The sequence below is a fragment of the Magnolia sinica genome, chromosome 12 (assembly GCF_029962835.1).
Source record: "Magnolia sinica isolate HGM2019 chromosome 12, MsV1, whole genome shotgun sequence".
Classification (NCBI taxonomy): domain Eukaryota; kingdom Viridiplantae; phylum Streptophyta; class Magnoliopsida; order Magnoliales; family Magnoliaceae; genus Magnolia; species Magnolia sinica.
The window spans coordinates 62,489,992-62,511,249 of record NC_080584.1 but is presented as its reverse complement, the minus strand read 5'-3'; the positions used below and the strand labels follow the sequence as shown (position 1 = coordinate 62,511,249).

Here is a 21,258-nt window from a genome sequence, read left to right as displayed (position 1 = left end):
TTAAGGATTTGTGTTCGAAATCGTTGAATGTAGATGTTATTAAACGACTAGAGAGGGACATTGACATAATCCTTTGCAAACTTGAAAGAATATTTTCACCTGCGTTTTTCGATGTCATGGTACACCTAGCGATTCACTTACCACACGAGGCGAAACTTGTAGGCCCAGTACAATATCACTGGATGTATCCAATCGAAAGGTGGTAGAACCTATTAAAATTTATATTCATTGCATAAACTACATATATCCATGTTTTTATACGTATAACATAGTGGTTTTGTGTACAGATACCTTCACACACTCAAACGATTTGTGAGGAATAAGGCACGACCGGAAGGGTCGATAGCTGAAGCGTACATTGATAATGAGTGCCTTACATTTTGCTTCATGTATCTTCGTGACATAGAGACTAGATTCAACCGAGAAGATCGAAATGCTGATGAAGGGCAGGAGCATGAGCAAGGACGCATATCTATATTTGCACATAATGTTCATCCTTTAGGATCCCCGACGTTTCAGGATATTGACCATATTGATCTAGCAAAGGCGCGATGGTATGTGTTGCATAATCGTGAAGAAATAGAGTCATACTTAGAGTAAGTCTTCCCTCGATTATTGTTTTCTCTACATATGATGATCTTAATGTTTCTTGCTGATGACGTGCCATTTGTGTGTATAGCGAACACATAGACGAGATAAAGTCTAAATTTCTAAAAAATTATGATCGAATGCATCAGGATCAGTTTGCAGAATGGTTCGCCGAACGTGTAAGATTTCACATTGTATCTCACCATAGTTAGCATTTTCGTTGTATTACACATTATTTCAACCTATGAAAATCTCTAAACAATTATATTCTATACATGAATATAAATGAAGACGTTGCACACGAGCAACTCTGCGGATGCATCTGATGCATTATACTCATTAGCGTGTGGCCCTGACAGACGTGTATCTAGATATACAAGTTGTATTGTATATGGGATTCGGTTCTACACCGAAGAACGTGAGAAGTACAGGACCACACAAAATAGTAGGGTGGTTGTGAAGGGAACAAATGAGGAGGATGAAATTGACTTTTATGGCATTTTGAAAGAAATTATTGAGCTGAGTTATTGTATGAGAAAGCGGGTGTATTTATTTAGATGTGATAGGTGGGACATTTGAAATAAGAAGTTGAGAATACAGACTGACAACTACTTTACGAGTGTAAATTTATCTCGGAAGTGGTTTAAAGACGACCCATTTGTCCTCGCCAACCAAGCCGAGCAAATATTTTACCTCGCTGACACTAAGTTAGGCGGCTCTTGGCACGTGGTGTAGAAAATAAAGCCCAGGAACGTATTTGACGTTCCTGTACCAGAAGTTGAAGATAGCGAGGATGGGGGAAATGACACGTCTAGGGTTGAACAAGCATATCAAGAAGACATGCCATCTAGGGATACAGGGGCTGATTCAAGTGTTGATATTGATGTGGTGCAATTAGATAGAAATGATGTGCCACCTGATCATGTTGATGCCTCAATAATACGTGATATTGTTAGAGATGATAGCGGTTTCATTGATGACGACGTTGTGGACAATGATGAGGAAATATTGATCAACGATAGTGATGGTGAAGAAGAAATAGCCCTAGGCGATAGTGATACAAATGACGATTATTAAATGTACACATGACTTACATGTCATTTTTCAATTCGAATAATTTATGTATTCCATGTATACATGAAAATTACAAGTCATGATTAATTCTTTTTATTGACTTGTTTATAATCCATATTTACAGTTGAGTCAATTTCTGATCATGTCCTCCTTAAACCGGACCGTAGCAGAAGCACGCAACATACTTCATCAGCTGTTGCAAATGGACGTTTCGGTCCTATCTTCTTCTGTAGGGCCATAGAGATACTTGGTCTGGTCGATGAGTGTAAAGTGGAATATATCGACGACGACTTAGAGGAAAGATTATTGCATCTCAAAGAAATTCCGGGGCTCATGGAGATATATAACCGCGGGAAATGAGATATGGAAGATGCAACTTTGTCACTTGCACATCTGAATGGAGTTCTGAGAGACCAGATTTCTCCTATTGTAACTGGCATGTTAGCTGTAAATATGTCGAGTGCTTCACACGAAATGACATATGCTTCTGAAGCATACAATAGCTTACGCAGGGAGTACTTTGGATAGTTTGCTTCAAAGTTGTTTCGTATTACAACGAAATATGTGTATTTAATGTAGAATGACAATGTGTAATAGAATTTCCAATGGTTATAGATTAAAGTTTATAGTTTTATTATATTCTGCTTGCATTATAGTGTAATGGTCTAATCATATTTTAATCATCTCTCTAAACATAAGCACAAATGCATTATACCGTCAACACTACTTATATAATGTTTTAATATATTCCACTTGTATTGACATTGTTTAAATTTATAAGTTCGTAGCTCGCACATATTCAGTGATGGCACCAGGTGGGAGAGTACGTCGTTCGCGCACTGGATCTACCCCTTCTACTCGTGATGCGACGGAGCCAGCATCGCCGTCACATATTGCATCGCAGGTGTCTGATCCTTCAGACTCGCATACACCGGGCACTGTATGTAAGTCTAGACATATATTTCTTTTAATAATTTCTGTTTATGTTTAGACTTAAATATTTCTTTTACAACAGCGTCGTCGAGCAGCCGACGAGGACGTGGACCCACGCGTGGGTTGCTTTTAGAGCGACTTACGTGCGATGGTAGGGTGACGGTAGAGTTCCCACAGGATTGCATTAGACCTGTTGGGAACAATGCCAGACTGTTTACGTCGGAGGTCGATGTCTTATGCCGATCTCTGATCCCCCCACCATCCCCCGTTGGGGAGACGTGACAGATGATGTACGACAGCTCATCCGTCAGCGTCTTCAGGTAAATTTTAGTTTTTTAAAATTTATTTTATAAAAGTTCATTTTATGGTTAAGTTATTTTCTTAATAAGTTTATTGCCTTAATCTATTATTTACGAAACTGTAGGATAAATTTGACTTGGATTTGAGTGTTCCGCACATTTCCTATGCTATCGACGACATGATCCAGGAGCGGTTCAAGGAGTACCGCTCCATGTTACACAAGCGGTACAAGCGGTGCATGAGCCACGAGGAGGCCGCATTGTCCGCACCGCCGCACGTGACCGATGACGACTGGCGGATATTCTGCGATAGATTTTCATTTGATTCTTTTCAGGTAATATTTACATATTTACGATATCTTAAAGTAACAATTAAATTCACAATTAATAACAATGTATTATGAATAATGTGTTCAGAAGAGGAGCAAAATAAATTCTGACAACAAGGGAAAGTTAAAAGTGAACCACGTAACTGGTTCAAAGTCATTTGATAAAATTCGTCACAACATGGTACGAAATTACTGGTAATTATTAAGTTGATATATTCTTTCCATACATTTATATTAACTCTATTATCCTTTCGATTACGTAGTGAGATTCCTTCACTGGCCAGGAGCCCGGACCAATAGACCTCTACAGAGGGACTCATTGTCAACAGGCGACGGGATCTTGGGTACATCCTAGAGCCGGCGAGATTTGGGTAAAAATCCTTACATTGTAAAATTTAATTGCATTAAATTATAATAATGTCATTTTTTAGAGAAAATTCATATGTTTTCATTACAGGCGGTGATGGACACCTTACGCAATCAGTCTACTCCCAATAGTACTCAGCAGAGTGAGTCAGAGATCCTGAGTGAGGTGCTTGGCACCCGTTCTAGATATGTGCGTGGGCTTGGCCATGGTGCCAAGCTCATGGCACCCGCTAGAGCTGCCTCCACCCGATCCATTGTCGTTGGCGAGAGCGCCACCCGCCGAGCTGATATCGCAGAGAAAGAGGTTCAGCAGCTACGGGTCGTCGTCCATGACATCAGAGAGCAGCTGGAGAAGAAGAGTGAGCAGCTGGAGAGGCAGATGGAGGAGCAGGAGAGGAGGATGGAGGATCTGACGAGGCAGAGGGAGGAACAGGAGAGGAGGATGGAGGATCTAACGAGGCAGAGGGAGGAGTAGGAGAGGAGGATAGAGGAGCAGGTGTTCACACCCCAAGTGCAGGGTTGTGATGTAGTAATAAACTCGGTAAGACCGAGGTCAAATCCACAGGGACTGAAACCTGTACGTTATCTGAAAATAACCAGATCTAGAACTAGGCTAAGATGAAATCTAAACCAATTGTGATTTGAGGAATAATGGTGAAATATTAATCTAAACTTAAAGAATTCAAAGAAAGGGAACTAGGGATTCAGAGGATCCACTTGTAGAGATCAGGGAGATCTTATGTCTGCTTCATAGATATTATACTGAACTTACTTGATATAGTTTTCAAGAGATGAAAGGTATAAGAATTAGGTATGATTCCATCACAAATCCATGCCTAAGAGATAAGGTAAACAACAAAACTTAGACCAATCCATAACCAACTAAAAGATGTATGAGTGTTAGGAAGGATTCCATCATCCAACCATGTCTATGAGACGATGGCGAACAACAGGGTTTCCGAACATCAAAATAAAAGGAAAGGAAGTATTCAAGCCATCACAGATCTACTGTACTTTAAATCACAACAAACCATTAATGACTAAAAGAATTTCTTAAATCAAAATAGAGTCAATCAGTTCAGTTCAAATCAAACCTGTAGAAGCTCCCATCACACCACAAGCTTCACCTCTTAGCCCTAGCTAAGGGATTTAGCCTAACATAATCATAGGAAAAAGAAGAAAAATAAAGAAAAAATACATAAAAATTTCAAACACTTCTCTCTCCGCCTCTCTTTCTCTATCTGACGTCCCCTATTCAAGCACACCCTCTTCTCCACGTTTGGAACTCTTTTTATAGCTTTTGGAGTGGTGGAAATCGGATTTGGGAAGCTATCGCACGCGCAGCGAAAGCCTTTTCGCAGCCGAGTTCGGGGCTTCATAACTCTTGCGTTCCTTGCATTATTTCTGTAAAATCAGCGTCTCTTGGAGATATTTTGGCTGGCCTACATGATGGACGGTTCAGATCTGCCATATGATCAAAGATGGTGGGCCACAACTGCCTGAAAAATCCGATTTTGCGGACGTGCGTAGCCTTTCGCACGTCCAGCGCTGACGTGATCGGTGGGCCCCACAGAGGTGTTTTCGAGGAAATTCACCCCATCCATTAGATTGCCCTCGAAATTTCGGTCAGAAACGGATGGTTTTTCATGTCCATTGGCTTAGAATCAGAGAAGAAATCATTCAAACATCAATTTGAACGTTACAGAGCAGTCCACTTATGGCCTCTGTATCACACACATGTGCTTGCATGGGTCCAAAAGTTCAGCATGTGTTTGAAGATTTCATGGCCCTCTACAAGATGGACGGCTTAGATCATCCACTGGGACAATGTGTGGGGCCCACTAGCGTCTGAAAAATGGACACCGTCCGTCCGTTATATAGCGTGAAACGGCAATTGTCGTTTTAGGAAGAAGGTGCGGGTCAGCGCTACTGAACCGCCTTACTTGGTTTGGTGCGCAGCGGCACTTGTTTACCTCATGTACACACGCTGTATATATGGGGCCCACTGTAATGTATATGTAAGATCCGATCCATCCATTTGTTTCCTCATCTTATTTAAACTGCCAAGACCAAAGTTGAGACAGTTCCAGATATCAGGTGGGCCCGAAATCAACGGTTTATGGGCTGATCTGTCAGTTGGGGTACTATCATAGTGATCCGAGGGCTGAAATTTGATATGTACGGTTAATTTATGGCCCTCAGGCCATGTATAAAGTTTTGAGCCAATCAGATGGCGAGAACTATGTGATCTTGCATTTTTCACCATTTTCGGGCCTCTTTAACGTAAATGGCTTGATTTTCTCAGATCTCTGGTGTGTAATTCCATCGATCTTGGTCCCCTGGAGTCCGTCCCTAGCCTTGGGTGTCATCAGAGCGTTAAATCCATGGTTTAAGCACCCTTTTTCAGTTCATACTTGTAAATACACTCTGCATCACAAATACGATTAAATCAGGCTATTAAACAGTATCATGCTTGTAAATCCATGCAATAACTGGGTCTGATATGCAATATTTGACCCTCAATAGCAGGCGAGGGAGAGAGAGGAGCAGGAGATGAGGATGGAGGAGATGCGGGTGGAGCATGAGCGACGGATGACAAAGATGTTTCAAGCTCTTGCTGCACGCTTACCCACTGATACTCCACCACCTCCGCCTTCATCTTTGTAATTTTTTGTATTTTATTTATGATGTTAAACTTATATGTATTTATGTGTAAATGAATGTCATGTTAATGGATTTAGTTTATATTTGGATGGATTTACGTACTTTAGGTTTAAATGGATGTGAATGTGAATATGATGAAATATTTATATAATAGGTGTATATCAAGAATATTGCAACAGTGAATACTAGGAATTTTTTGGTCGGAGGATGAAAAAAAAAAAAAGGCACTTTTACCTACGACAATTTTCGTAGGTAAAAAGTATGATGCAGGTTTTTTACCTATATGAAACTTTTCATAGGTAAGAGTCTCAAAGTTTTTACCTACACAAATTTTCGTAGGCAAAAGTTTAGTAAATATTTTTAGCTACGAAACTATTCATAGGTAAAAGTTGTGAAAATATTTTTACCTACATAAATGTTTGTAGGTTTATGTTTTGTACAATGGTTTTACCTACCAAAACATTCGTAGGTAAAAGTTTCGTAAAAGTTTTTTCCGGCAAAAAAACTCACAGGCAAAGTTCTGTAAATATTTTTGCCTGCGAAAATATTCATAGGGAAAAGTTTTGTAAATATGTTTAGCTACAAAATAATTCGTAGGTAAAACTTTTGAAACAACTTTTACCTACGAAATAATTCGTAGGTAAAAGTTTTGTAACTATTATTACCTAGTAAAAATATTCGTAGGTAAAAGTTTTGTCATAATTTTTACCTACGAAGAAAATCTTTTAGCTACGAAATTAATTGTAGGTAAATGTTTCGTAAATCCTTTAGCTACGAAAATAATCGTAAGGAAAATGATTTGTCAGTATGTTTGCCTGCGAAAATAAACGTTGGTAAAAGCTTTTACCTACGAAATTAAATCGTTGACAAAAGTCTTATCTTTGCCAATGAAATTTTTTTTCGTGGGTAAAAGTCTTCTCCCTCGGTCTTTTAGCAATGAATTTACCGACAAAAATTTTCGTCGGCAAAATTTTTTGCCTACGCAAAAAAGGCTTGTACTGGCGCATGATGCGTTTACACCTTAGGCTTCGAGTTGTACGAATGGTCAAAGGAGATCAAAGTTATATAGGTCCCACAGTAATGTATTTATTATGTCTATACTATTCATATATTTTTATAGGTCATTATAAAGCATTATTAAAAAAATGAATAATATCTAAAGATCATATGGACCACACCACAAATAGCAACACAGAATGATTTTCACTGTTAAACCACTCGTGTGGTCCACTTGATAGTTAGATCTATCTTATTTTTCGTCTCAAGCCTTAAGACGAGCTTGCCAAATGAATGAACGGTTTGGATATAACACCTACCCGTGATCAGATCCATAGAAATCGCTAACGTGTATACACAATTTGAATTTGCCCATGCTTGCGTGAAAAGCAAGTAAAAGTTCCGTGAAGAGGAAGTAACTTTAAAAGTTAAATGAAAACATATGCATGGAAGTTGAATGTTCTTTCAGAGTCATGTGGGGCTCACCTTAATGTATATATTTCATCCAAGCCGTTTATACATTTTGAAGTATTATTTTAGTCGTTGAGCACAAAAAGGAGATATATTAAAGGTTAACTTAGCCACACCATATGAAATAATTTGATTTAATATATACTGTTCGAATCGTACCTAATCCGATCTGGCTGGTTTTTCTGATCGAGGTGGACTCAGTTCGGGTAATGTCAACTAGGCATCAGGTCTGTCCGAATCAAGTGACCCGGATCCAGTCTTAGATCGGATCGGGTTCGGGTCTAACTATTGGAAAATCGAATAGGATTGAGTTATACCTGATCCGATCCGATCAGGACCGATGCCCAGCTCTAGTACTAAGTAAACTCTCGTGAGGTCCACCATGATTTATGTATCTAATCTGCTCCGTCCATCCATTTTACCCTATAATTTTCGGCATGAGCCCAAAAATTAATCATATAGAATGTTCAAATGTACCACACCACATGCCCAAAAATTAATTATATAGAATGTTCAAATGTACCACACCACATGAAACAGTTGAATTGAACATCTATTGTTGAAAAATTCTTGGGGGCCACAGAAGTTTTGGATCAAGCTTATATTTGTTTTTTTTTTTTTTTTCATCCATATCTTTATGATCTTATGAATAGATTGGATGACAAATAAACATCACTGTGAGGCCCAGCAAGATTTCAATGGTTGAAATCATTATTCCAACTGTTTCCTGTGATATGATCAACTTGAGACTTGAATTTGGTTTAATTTTAGGCTCAACCCCTTAAATGATATGGAAAAATGGATGGACGGGGTGGATTTCTCAAAAAATCCCCCGGTAGGCTTTTTCACAAACTCTTTAATAACCAGGTTCATCGGCTTTGTTTCTCCACTCATCCTGTAATATCTCACCGATGGTTTGAAAATTTCAACATGGGACCGCTAGTGTGTTGCCAGCACTTGACCTCGTGGAAAGGTACTATGCGGTCGAGCACATAAGACCTTATCCATATATATATATATATATATATATATATATATATATATATATATATATATATATATATATATATATATAGGCATGCTCACCTATGCACTTGTGCCCGTGTGTACCTTTGCACACGTGTCATGGGTGTCGAATCCCAACAGAATCCCATGAAACCTTCGGGGGTGAATTTTCACCATAATCTAAGATTTTGGTGGGCCATGGCAACGAGAAATTCAAATTAAGGGAAGAAACTGTTTGCATTTTTCATGGCCCACCAAAGTTTTGGATCAAAGTAAAATTTTGTACCAGGGGTTTTCATGAGGTTCTGCTTCATGTGGACCGTTCAGATTTTCGAGACTCATCAGATATGATGAGTTCTCAAAAAAGTTGGTATGTAGACGTACGAACTGGTTTGCAGGTGAGCGTTTCCGTGTGTGTGTGTGTATATATATACACACACACACACTTCACGGAACCGAGAGCATAGATGGATCAATTGGACTGGCCAGGTGTCTCCATTCAGCTAGCCTGTTGTTGTAACTCTTGTGACTCTATACCACTGAAGCATTAGTACTTAGGCAGAATTGTGTGGTTAACATGTCTAAAATATGAATTTGTACTTCTATACCATTTACTTTTTTAGTTATACTCCATTGCAAGTAGTGGATGTGTTTTGCGATCTCACATTAGGTCATAAGCACAAAAAAGAGACCGATCTAAGGGCAGGTGGGCCTCGTCATAGGAAATGCTGATAACGGAATACCTACATGCATATTGAGGTCATCTAAGTTTGGATCGAACCGATTTTGTATCTCTTTTTTATCCATATCCATAAACATAGGGTAAATCATGGGAAGTTTACCCTATGGTGGGTAGGATGCTGCTTCCGTGCCATTGGTGTAAACGCAGGACCGGTTTGCCTTTGACTATGCGGGTAGAGAGGTGACTAATGGACGGTGCTTTATGAGCCCCACCATGATGGACACTGTTCATCTATTTTCCTAGAACATTTTAAGGCATGATATTAAAAGTAAGGCAGATTCAAATCTAAAGTACCACATCGTGAGAAAAGAGTGGTGATTGAATCCCAACCATTGAAAACATCCCATGGCCAACTGTAATATTTATTTGTCATCCAATCTGTCGGTGAGGTCACACAGGCCTGAATGAAGGGAAGAAAACAAATATCAGCTTCCTCAAACACTTTTACGGCCCCTACGAACTTTTTAATGATGGGCTCAATTACCACTTTTCATATGTTGCGGTCCACATGAGATTTGAATCTGCTTCATTTTTGGGCTCGTGCACTAAAATGATATGAAAAAATAGGTAGATGGCGTGGATAAAACACACGCATTATGGTTGATCCTACAGAGCACTGTCCAGTATGTACCGGCTACTAGCAACTCACATCGTCTGTAGGCAGTCCGGGTCCGTGAAAATATGAGAGGATGATCGCTTTGGGGAAGCAGATTTCCTGTAAAGTCTTTAGCAGGAAGTTCTGTGCAGTGATGTCAGGTGGGGGCCACCGTGATGTATGTCAGAAATTTACCCCGTCCATCCATTTTGTGAGATAAGTTTAGGTGGATTAAAAATGAGATGGATCCAAAACCCAAGTGGGCCACATGAGAGGAAACAGTGGGGATTTATTTTTTCTTTTTTCTTATTTTTTACACACGCACACACACCCACACACGCACGCCATAGTGGAAACAGTGGGGATTCAATGACCACCATTGAAACAATTGTACAGCCACAAATGTTTTGTATCACGCTATGTAATTTACGTTTTCGCGTCTTCCCAGTGAGAATGACCTTATAAACGGTGTGTATGGTATATAAACGTAAAGGTGGAGCCTAGGAAGGTTTCAACAGTAGACATTTCTTTTCCCAAAATTTCCTCTCGCGATGGCCACATTAGTCTTGGATTCGCCTCATTTTTTTGCTGGCATGTCCTAAAGCAAGTTCAAAAAACGGACGGGGTGGATTTCTCACATACATCATAGTGGGCCCCACTTAGCATCCTCTGTAGGAATTTGGCCGGAAATCTGCATTCCTGATGGCAGGATATGGCTTCGGTGGTGGATCCGGGGACCGTGGTGGGATCCTTGAATGTGGACCCTCGATCATGTATATGCCTTATGTCCACGCAGTCCAGCCGTTTTGAAAACTCATTTTTGGGAAAAATGAAATGGATCCAAATCTCAAGTGGACCATAGCATAGGAAGCAGTTGTAATCAACCATTAAAAGCTTCCTGTGGGCCACAAAAGTTTTGTATGAAGCTGATATTTGCGTGGTCTCTTCATCCAGTTTTTGGTGACATTATCAACAGGTTGGATGGAACATAAAAATTCCTGTGACCCCCATGAAGTTTTTACTGATAGGGATTCAATAACAACTGTTTCCTGTGACGTGGTCTGCATAAGATTTAGATTTTATTAATTTGGGTATTATGCCCTAAAATAAACTGTCAAAATAGATGGACAGTGTGGTTGTAAGGCACATACATCACAGTGGTCCCAAAGGTAGGATTCCACCAACATGGATATATACTCTGTCGCTGCCAGTAAGCCATTGGACAGTGCTCTACAGGCCCCTCCATGATATATACTCTTATCCATGCTGTCCATCCATTTTTCAAGATCAGGTCGTTAGCTCATAAATGAGGGAGAACAAAGTCTCTAAGTAGACCACACCATGGGAAACAGTGATTATTGAACGAACAAGTTTTATCATTTTAAAAAATATATATAGTCCATGAACCGTATGTAACCCTAATATGATGGCAACCGATTGGATCTCTAACGGTGCAAACTTCAAGCATTTTAGTTTAAATATTTTCAAAGTATGCCTTGAGTAGGAAATATCATAAAAGTTAGACGGTTACACAAGAAATTTCCTTTTTTAATCGAAAGGTAGCAGCTGAGTTAGCTGACCACTTGCATATTCTACTAATAAATTAATTACATTTCTTGCTTTTGTAGCTTTGTGCAATCTTGAGAATCTTCAAGAACTGGATCTTCACAGCAATGAATTGGAAGGGAGCCTTCCTCCATGTCTCAGCAACTTGTCATCCCTCCAACTACTTGATCTCTCCCATAATAAACTCAGTGGGATCTCCTCATCTCTCATCTCAAGCCTCACAATGCTTAGATTCCTTTCTCAATCTAGCAACCGCTTTGAAGGGTCTCTCTCATTTAGCTCATTTGCTAACCTTTCCAAACTTGAGGTTGTGGAACTTTCAGTCCTGAACGTACCTATTCGTATTATTCGTACGGCGTTACAACATATCCCAATCAGTTAGAGGTTGAAATGGAATCCACACATTGGGTTCCTAAATTCCAGTTGGAAGTCCTCCACTTATCAAACTGCAACATCAACAAGCTGACTGGTACCATTCCCACCTTCCTTTCCAGCCAACATAACCTGATATCATTAGACCTTTCCCACAACAACATGAAGGGAAAGTTCCCATCTTGGTTGTTAGAGAATAATGAAAGACTACAAATACTAGACCTAGGAAGCAACTCCTTAACTGGCCCATTCCATCTGTCACCTCATCCAAACAACCTGGATACATTGTTGTTGGACGTCTCCAACAACAACATCTACGGACAACTTCCTGAAAGTATTGGTTTCCTCCTTCCAAATTTACAATTCTTAAACATGTCTACAAACGCTCTTCATGGTACCATTCCTTCGTCGATGGGCAACATGACGCAACTGTATTCTTTAGATTTGTCGAGAAACAAATTTTCAGGAGGAATACCAGAGGAATTGCCCATGGGTTGTATCTCATTGAAAACTTTGAAGCTATCAAACAATATATTACAAGGCCTAGTGTTTCCCACTCATTCAAACTTGAAATCTTACGGAATCTGTATCTGGATGGTAATAGATTCACAGGGAGCTAGTTTATACAAAAGTCAGCATCTACAGATTTTGGATGTCGGTAAAAACAACCTATTGGATCGTCTTCCTGCACAGATTGGGAACTTGACTGAATTGCAGTTGCTTTCCATGTCAGAAAATCATTTTGAAGGTTCTATTCCAGTTGAGTATTGCAACCTCTACAGTCTTACCCTTTTGGACCTTTCCCAAAATAGAATTATTGGGTCTATACCTTCATGCTTCAGCCTGTCTTTGAGATTCTTACATTTGCAAGGAAATGAGCTTACTGGATTGATGCCAAATGCTTCATCAAAAATCTCCTCCCTTGTTACAATGGACGTCAGGCAGAACAATATATCTGGTAATATTCCAAATTGGATTGGTGCTTTTCCTAATTTAAGGGTTCTTCTCCTCGGAGGAAATAATTTCCAAGGTCACATTCCCCTGCACTTGTGTCAACTGAAGAACATCAGCATACTGGATCTTTCACACAATAATCTCTCTGGACCAATACCGTCGTGTTTTGTTAATATGACATTCGGGAGGGCTGCAATAATCAACTTTTCAACTTTTGTTGTCTCTAAAGGATATCTCATTGTCTATTCAGTCATGGATTTGCCTGGATATCGTATTGCTGTTGAGGTGCTTGTTATTGTTGCTTATGTCTCACCAGATGAGGAAGAAGTGGAGTTTATAACAAAGCAGGTCCGAAACTTACAAAGGCGACATTCTTTATTTTATGTCTGGTGTAGATCTGTCATGGAACCAGGTGAAATCCCACCTGAAATTGGACATCTAACTGCTATTCATACATTGAACTTGTCCCACAATCAATTAACTGGACCAGTTCCAGAAACCTTCTCAAACCTAAAACAGCTTGAGAGCTTGGACCTTTCTTACAACAGTTTGAGCGGGGAGATTCCTACTCAACTAATTGAGCTTAACTTCTTATCCACATTCACAGTGGCCCACAATAAATTATCTGGCAAGACCCCCGATAGGAAGGCACAGTTTGGCACCTTTGGAGAAACCAGCTATGAAGGCAATCCTCTGCTCTGTGGACCACCACTGAAGAGTTGCTTCTCCACTTCTTTGCTACCACCTTCAATCCCAACAGAACCAGATGACGACGGTTATGATATAATCTTCTATGCATGCTTTTTCGGGTCGTGTACCATGTCCTTCTTGGTTTTCATAGCTTTTCTCTACATCAACCACTATTGGCGAGGTCTATATTTCTATATGGTTGATGCATGTATCTATTCATGCCACTATTTTGCTTTAAACAACTACTATTTTGCTTTGGATAACCTTCGCAAGGTTTTCCCCTCGCTACCTGCATAACCTTCGAGCCAGTTCAGTTTCTATCTCCCTATATATCTAATTGTAAGACAATATAATAATCATGTTTATGCATGATGGTTCTTTTATTTGAAACCATGTTTTCCCTTCCTATTGCGTTACTATGTGAAAGTGAATTGAATTCCAGTGTATGGATTAATGAAGAAGATTGATACAGCCTAATGAGGAAATAAACCTCAAATTGTTGTTACGTTTATTTTAAGTCTCACTGGAGAGGGGCACAAATTGGAGTCCAATTCCTATGAATACTAATGAAATTCTGATTTTCTTATTTCTACTCATAGTAATTGCACTACACATTGAAATCCTAGCCTAAGGCATGGATCTTTTGCTTGAGTGTTAGGTCCTGTTTGGTAGACGCCTAAAAAATTGAGTTTTATCTCATTTTATTTAACAATAATTATATATGTTAGAAATCTAGGCCACTAATACATAACTAATGTTATGTATTAGAGATACATAATTAGTATTAACTTAAATGAGATCAACTTAATTTTTTCGAGGCATCCCCCAAACTGGCCTTAGAGTTTCATCTTTATTGGTAAAACAGGCACGTTTTTCCTACCCAAGCATGAAGAGTATACTAGACCTGAAAGCTTCTTCCCAAGGCAATCCCGGTGGATGGTTGAGCTTCCCCCAAAAATTCCTTGCTGACATGGAAGCTTCTTCACAAGGCAATCTCGGTGGACGGTCGCATCCAAAGGAAGGGGGTTCACCTTTGCTTAAGATGTAACTGTTGCCCTTTTCCCCTTAACCCAGACATATATCAAGTCCATTAACCATCTATTCTCCCTTAGCGGAACTGCCTCTTAAGTTTGGGAGCATTTTGGTACCATATTTAGCATTCGTCCTGTTCCTCGGTCCCCAGCCTTGGTCAAAGGTAACCAATGGTGGACGACCGCGTCCGCCTCTAAGTCCATTCTTCTCCTAAAAGGTCTCACACATGCATTTATCTTTTGGGAGCTTTGGCTGGCTAGGAATAGGGCGAGATTTGAAAACCAGGAAATGTGGACTTCCGAGGTCATCACTAAGGTGCTTAGCTGGATCAACCTAGTGGGTGCCTCCCTCCCAAGGCCCAAGTCCTTCAAGCTCCCTTTTCTTCTCATGCTGGGCATGCTAGGTATCAGCCCCCCGCCGCTCAAGCAGCCTACTTCTGTGATAGTGAGGGGGTCGAGGCCCAAGCCGGGATGGATCAAGGTAGACGTGGATGGTTCCTCGAGAGGTAATTCGGACCAATCTGGTAGGGGATGCATGGGAAGAAACCATCAGGGAGACTTTCTTTTCACCTTTGCCATCGGGTATAGAGCTAAATCTAATTTCAGGGTGGAGATGAGGGCTGTTCTAGATGGGATATCTCAGGCAGTTCATTTGGGTTTTTCAAGATTAGAGGTGGCCAACGATTCCAACTTGGTAGTGTCAGCCCTATCCGGCATTTCTGCGGATCCCTAGACCATGTGGTACTGGAGGAGGAGGATTGAAGCCTTGAGAAGAGGTTGGGAAGTGATGATCTCACACGTTCCTAAGGAGGCTAACGCTGTGGCTGATGGGCTGGCAAGATTGGCCAGCTTGAACCACTCAATTTCCTTATTCAACTCACTTGGATCCCTTCCATCCCCCTCCAGCGGACAGATCTTCCTCGATAAAGTGGGTTTGGGCTACGTCCGGGTTGCCTAGCTCTGTGTTCTCCTCTTTTCCTTCTGTACACGATAGGGGGCCAATCCGTTTTGTTGCTGGCCCTTCCGAATCTCTCTTTGTACAGCTTTGGGCCTTTCGCCATATGAATACAATCAGCCTATCTTTTGAAAAAAAATAAAATGAAGAGTATACTAGACAGAACATTGCTAACGTGGCCTACACAGTTACGCACACCTAATGCACAGGACAATGTCCCATTTTATCACGTGTGACTGTATCAGATATGCAAGTGGGCCTACCGAAGGTTATAGGCATTAGGATTTTACTTTTGTACATGACAATCATTTGGCTTATGCAATTTATTATTATTATTTTTTAATTAATATACTACTCCCCAAAAAACCGCTGGCAATACTTTTCCCAACACCAGACAAGTGCCGGTAAAGGGGCGTGTCGGCAAATCTTTTACCGGCGCTAACCAACTTTTACACCGGTAATTGTATACACTTTTCCGGTGCCCATTTTGACTTCACCGATGCTTTTGGTGGCTACTGGTATTTCCAGTAGAAGCGCTGGTGAAAGTATTCCAAAAGCATGGTTTCTTAACACTTTTTATCGCGGAAAAGTGCCAGTAAAAATCTTTCATAGGGCTGTATAGATTTGAGAAGCCCGATTGCAGCGCAGGCCAGTAAATTATTATTTTTATATATACTTCAAATTGAAACCTGTATTATTTTTTTCATATTTGAAACATAAAAAATGTTGCAATACAATTAAAAATGAATATTAAACAAAAATTATATTACTTCACAATTAAAAAAAATTATAATATTTACAACAATAAGCTGAAAATGGACTTGAATAAATAATAATAATAATAATAATAAATAAATAAATCCTCCATATCGTCCACTCCTAAGCACGAGTGACATGAAAAGGCTGAAGAAGTGCTTGTAGGCCTAAATTTAGGTGTGATTGATCAAAATCCTGCACACATGAGGAAAAAAAAAAAAGTTAAAAAGTAGCATTCCATGAAGATAGAATAAATGAATTAAAAAATATACCATTAATTGCAATGTTGAAACAATATAACAGAGCTATCAATTGCTAGATGGGCCATTCAATTTGATCAAGCAACCATCACAAATAAGCGAATGATAGTCAAAGTTTTTAGACAAAAGGATATGTTGCTTACATGCCAATATAAGGAATGCTAATTTTAGATGTCACATCTTCGAACAGAAGGCACAAACAAACCACATGTAGCAGCATGGAACATGTTTACAGGACCCTGGGCACTCATAGGGTAATCCAGACAGTTCATGTTCCTTGGCTTAAGGTTAGGCAGGTCCATTTATCATGCAGGCCATACATGCATGACAAAAATGACCGTTATAAAAATGATACCCAATGGTCTTTCAATGTTGTATGTCTCGCTCACCTGAGTGAGCCAGCCTGATTTTTAGCACATAACATGCACACTAGGAAGATCGATTGATAAGCGTCCTAGATGCCACACACGTCCCATGTTGTTGGAACATGTGGTGTCTGCATTTAGAGGTTAAAGATAAGGAACCTGAAATTAGCCTTCTTTTATTTTCTGAAATACCTTTGCTGGCATGATTACACCTTTGGAAGGTTTTGGAATGTCCTGGTGGGCGGGAGGATTAAGATAAGTAGCATTTCTGCATAATAAAATGCAGAATTTAAAGCAGGAACATGAAAATACAGCACAAATGCTCAAGATAGCCATTCATTCCATTACTGCAACAAGTGATAGACCACAAAACCAGCCTTTACATGAATACAAAGAGCAGAAATTATTCAAGGGCATAAATCATGTTACACTGACCTGGTATCTGTGTCCATTTGAAAAGGATGCATTCCTTGCATTGGTGAATGGTACTGCAATTGGTATAGTAAGATAATTGATGGAGCTAAAGGATGACTCTCATACAGTGAATCTAGCATCATTCTATTTCTAGCCCACTCTTCTTCCTGGGAAATAAATTGCAAAGGGAGAGAGATATGAGGAGTGATAGCTTACACAAATTCATCTCAATCACGGTCTCAAATGGTTGGGAAGATTTGTTTGGGAGAGAGTTATACTTTGTACTCAATGCCCTTGACCTACACACAAACATAGATCTATGCCTAATTGAGAAGGTAATGTCATCAATTAGTTGTAAAAACAAATCAAATCGTGACAGAATAAGGACATGCAAATATACAAAAATAAATAAATGTCTGATATATAACAGTCATGGACAAATTTCATCACCACCTGCACACGTATCACAGTTCAAAATGGGCTTCCAAAATATGCAGATTTCAGCATTATCTCACGCTTCAAAGGGGGGGAAAGCCTAGAAATTTCCTGCATGCAAATCAGTAAAATAAAACATGAATAAAATTCAGAAAGCTTTGGGAACAGAAAGGCATAGATCAAAATCAAGCATTGATTTTTTTTTTCTATTCTTTTTTTTCTTTTTTAAATTGAAAATTTGAAAATCAGATGTAAAAAACGAAGGGCGGTATGCTATAATTACAGGAAGAAGTTGAGTAGGGAGAGTAAATATACATGCTTCAAGCACTTACTGAAGCAGCCATTAGCTAGATGTTGAATCGTTTTTTCAACAGTGGAACATTTTACAAGGCAGACTTGAAAGTTGAAAATACAAGAGAACTAAACATTTCTAGTTCCACGATCACTCATTTCCAAATTGTCGCAACTTAATTACCACAATCAAAGCCAGTTGAACATCCAAACACGACCTAATCATGCATAGAAGCATATAGAAGTAACACATTTCCATAGAAACTAAGAACAGAAAGGGGGGGTGTGGGCGTGGTTGATTGAATGACAGGCCCAACATGACAACTCCCTGGTCACACTGTGCACATACCATATGCCATACCATATGCCAAGAATCAGGGTAGTACACTCATCAAATGAGTCCCACATATACATTCAATTTTGAGACTTCTTTTCTAACCACCCATTTTTCTCATACAAGTTCGACATGCCGGATCAGTAGACCAACATTTAATTTTGAACCATGGCAAGTTAAAATACTATACCTGATAAATGGCCCACATCTCAAACATGTGTTGTCTGATCGTTGATCAAATGGTAATTTTCACACCCTCACATGAGGAGTGCCTCATCAAATCACAACCTTTTTTAAAAAGGGAGAAAGAGGAAGAACTTTAATAAAGTAGCAGAGAATGATGGATGATATACAGGCACTTAGAAAATTAGAAATTGCATACAGGGCATAAAATTATTGAAATTAAAATTCCCAAATTACAGGTCCTAATTTAGATGTCTTGTGAACCAAAAATTACAGACTTATGTGATTATCTTAGTATCAGATAGGTGGACATGGATCAGACAGTTAGAAATGAAAAAATAAAAAATAAAAAATCCAACAACCTATTTCAAGAAACATGTGTCTACGAATCAGAGGTCATGATTTCTCAACCAATCTGATTTTGGGACTGACATCGAGACAGTGGGTCACACAATCCAATCCGGTTTTAATTTGAGTTCATGTATGTCTCGTGTACATTGTCTGATGAAAGCCCATCCTTGCACCTGATTTCTCCATTAGAACTAGGTACATGGTCTACGCACATAAATCAAGTATCCAAAAAAAAGAAAAAGAAAAACTAACTAACAAACTGATTAAGCAAAACTAATCATACTATTCTCAGAAAGTTGGTAGCTTTCATAAATCAAGTATGAAATGGACCAAAATTTCCAAGGTGGTAGCTTTTTAAAAAATCTTCCAGTAGATTAAGCTGAACCCAATGATGATGATGATGATGATCTGTTTTAGATCCATCAGTGGATTAAACTAAACCTGGTGATGATGATGAAATGGAAAGCCACAAGTTCTAATGAACACTGTTGGCAAAACAGAAGTAACAATGAATGCAGGAAAAAAAGCACACAAGAGTTTCTTGTGTGCAACTGTAATTCTATTGGATATTTGACCCACCACATGAAACAGTAACTCTGCCCCAACTTTTACATCAGGTACTAACTATGCCCCAACCAAAAGTCTGACCTAAAGAAAACTAATGTGAGAGAGTTAAAATAACAGAAGGAAAGGAAGATGAAATGGAAATATATGGAACAGCTCTAGAGATACCTGATACCAGCAACCTTTTGTTCCAACATACAATACCCATTCCTTCATCTACACACATGCAAACAAAAGAACATCAATAAAATAGCATCTCACATGCATGCTACTAAGCAGACCACTCACAACAACTTGGTAAAAGCTGTGAACTACCTAGCATAAATTAACTCAAGAAATTTAGCCAAATTTATACTTTTGCATCAACAAAAAATCCCTATGATGTCAAACAGCTTCAGTCAAGTTACAGGTCGTACTCCCTTCCTGTTGAAATGTCTTGAGATAGTAATCTCGGAAGCTACCTGCACATCAACTTTTAGATAAGAGGCCTTCATTGTGAAACTAATAAAACTTCTGAATGAGAGATTAGCATAGAGATAGTGAAAACAAGTGGACATACTGTGTCCAATGTCAATACCATTATCAAATTGCATAAACCTTGTAACTCATAAGATCATCACATGTTCTGATCAATCTGAACTGATCAATAGACTTGCCTATTCTCAATTCCCTAAAGCTATAACTTATAACCTAAACCTAAACCTATAACTTAAAACCTATACCTAAACCTAAAACCTAAATGAATTCTCAAATCCTTAAACATAAACCTACACCTAATCCTAATCTCAACTCCCTAACCTAAACCTAAACCTAAACTTGAAAACCCAAACCTAAATCCTATCCCAAACCCGAACCCGAACCCGATTTCCTAAACCTAAACCTTAGCCTATTCTCAATTCCCTAAAGCTATAACCTATGACCTAAACTTAAACCTAAACATCTAGTGGTGTGTCTAGCTTGAGCTTTTGATCTACCTCATTTTTGGGCTCATGTTTTGACATGATCTGAGCAATGGCTTCCAAGTGACCATCATCTTCCAAACGTAAATTGGGTTTCAATCAAGTGCATTCGAATCGCATGATTTGATTTTTCAACGATTGGACTGTTAACAACCACCAGGATGGATGTGCTTGTTTTTAACTAAACTGGGTCCAGCTCCATGGGTAAGTGGTAGACAGACTCTACTTCAACACTGAGATCATGGGATTGAGTGCCCATGTGGTGTGAGTGGATGTGTGTGGTGTGACTTGCGAGTGGGTGTGAGTGTGGTGTGGGTGTGGGTGTGTAAAAATAAATAATTTTACATGATACATGTAGTAGGAAATCATCTTCCTTTAAATCCCTCTCTTTGCACTAAAAGTGTTCATCTTGGATTGCGTCTTGGATCTTAATTTCTAAGGTGTGTATTCAGATGAAAAGTGAATTTGATTTTAGGAATGTGTTGTTCTATTAAGAATTCTAGCTGTGATTATGGTTCAGTTATCGAAGAAAGCATCAGATTTTATTCTTACAGGTAGTTTTTGAAGTTGGTATTTTACATACCCTCAACCATGAAACATACTTAAGGTTTTAGATTGGTCGAAAACCCTTTTATAGACTGGTAGGCCGTACATCTCCTTTGTGGACATTTAGACCCTGTATTGTGAACTAGTAGAGGCTACCTAAGGAGTGGTAG

The 21,258-nt window shown here is 39.2% G+C and overlaps 3 protein-coding genes across 39 annotated transcripts in view; 2 read left to right on the top strand and 1 right to left on the bottom strand.

Annotated features, from left to right (window-relative positions):
* The window catches only part of LOC131221498 (receptor like protein 21-like), a 67,231-nt gene extending 54,636 nt beyond the window's left edge, over positions 1-12,595 (top strand). Inside the window, exon 6 of the mRNA XM_058216771.1 lies at positions 11,691-12,595. Coding sequence (XP_058072754.1) covers positions 11,691-12,010 — 320 coding nt within the window. The 3' untranslated portion in view covers positions 12,011-12,595. The remainder of the gene's footprint in view (positions 1-11,690) is intronic.
* On the top strand, positions 2,665-4,080 carry LOC131221499 (uncharacterized). Of its 2 annotated transcripts, XR_009159345.1 has the most exons (5): positions 2,665-2,915; positions 3,020-3,229; positions 3,312-3,404; positions 3,487-3,594; positions 3,681-4,080. XR_009159345.1 is itself a non-coding variant. In XM_058216773.1 (4 exons), the coding sequence occupies exons 1-4, from the start codon at positions 2,832-2,834 to the stop codon at positions 3,487-3,489; spliced, it is 390 nt and encodes a 129-aa protein (XP_058072756.1). In that variant the 5' UTR covers positions 2,665-2,831; the 3' UTR covers positions 3,490-3,671. The 2 variants fall into 2 exon arrangements, 1 of the variants encoding a protein (XP_058072756.1); XM_058216773.1 differs by lacking the exon at positions 3,681-4,080 and having other exon boundaries at positions 3,487-3,671.
* Positions 12,596-16,312: 3,717 nt separating the features above from the next.
* Positions 16,313-20,240, bottom strand: LOC131221494 (uncharacterized). 36 transcript variants are annotated; one of them, XR_009159321.1, is made up of 7 exons: positions 19,939-20,240; positions 19,752-19,799; positions 19,599-19,667; positions 17,879-17,971; positions 17,447-17,748; positions 17,036-17,279; positions 16,313-16,581 (listed from the first exon to the last, which is right to left on the bottom strand). XR_009159321.1 is itself a non-coding variant. In XM_058216767.1 (6 exons), the coding sequence occupies exons 3-6, from the start codon at positions 17,736-17,738 to the stop codon at positions 16,510-16,512; spliced, it is 330 nt and encodes a 109-aa protein (XP_058072750.1). In that variant the 5' UTR covers positions 17,739-17,748; positions 17,879-17,971; positions 19,752-20,240; the 3' UTR covers positions 16,313-16,509. The 36 variants fall into 36 exon arrangements, 4 of the variants coding, with proteins under 4 accessions (XP_058072750.1, XP_058072749.1, XP_058072751.1 ...); XR_009159338.1 differs by having other exon boundaries at positions 17,171-17,279; XR_009159315.1 differs by lacking the exon at positions 16,313-16,581 and adding an exon at positions 18,676-18,773 and having other exon boundaries at positions 16,589-17,279.
* Positions 20,241-21,258: the final 1,018 nt, after the last annotated feature.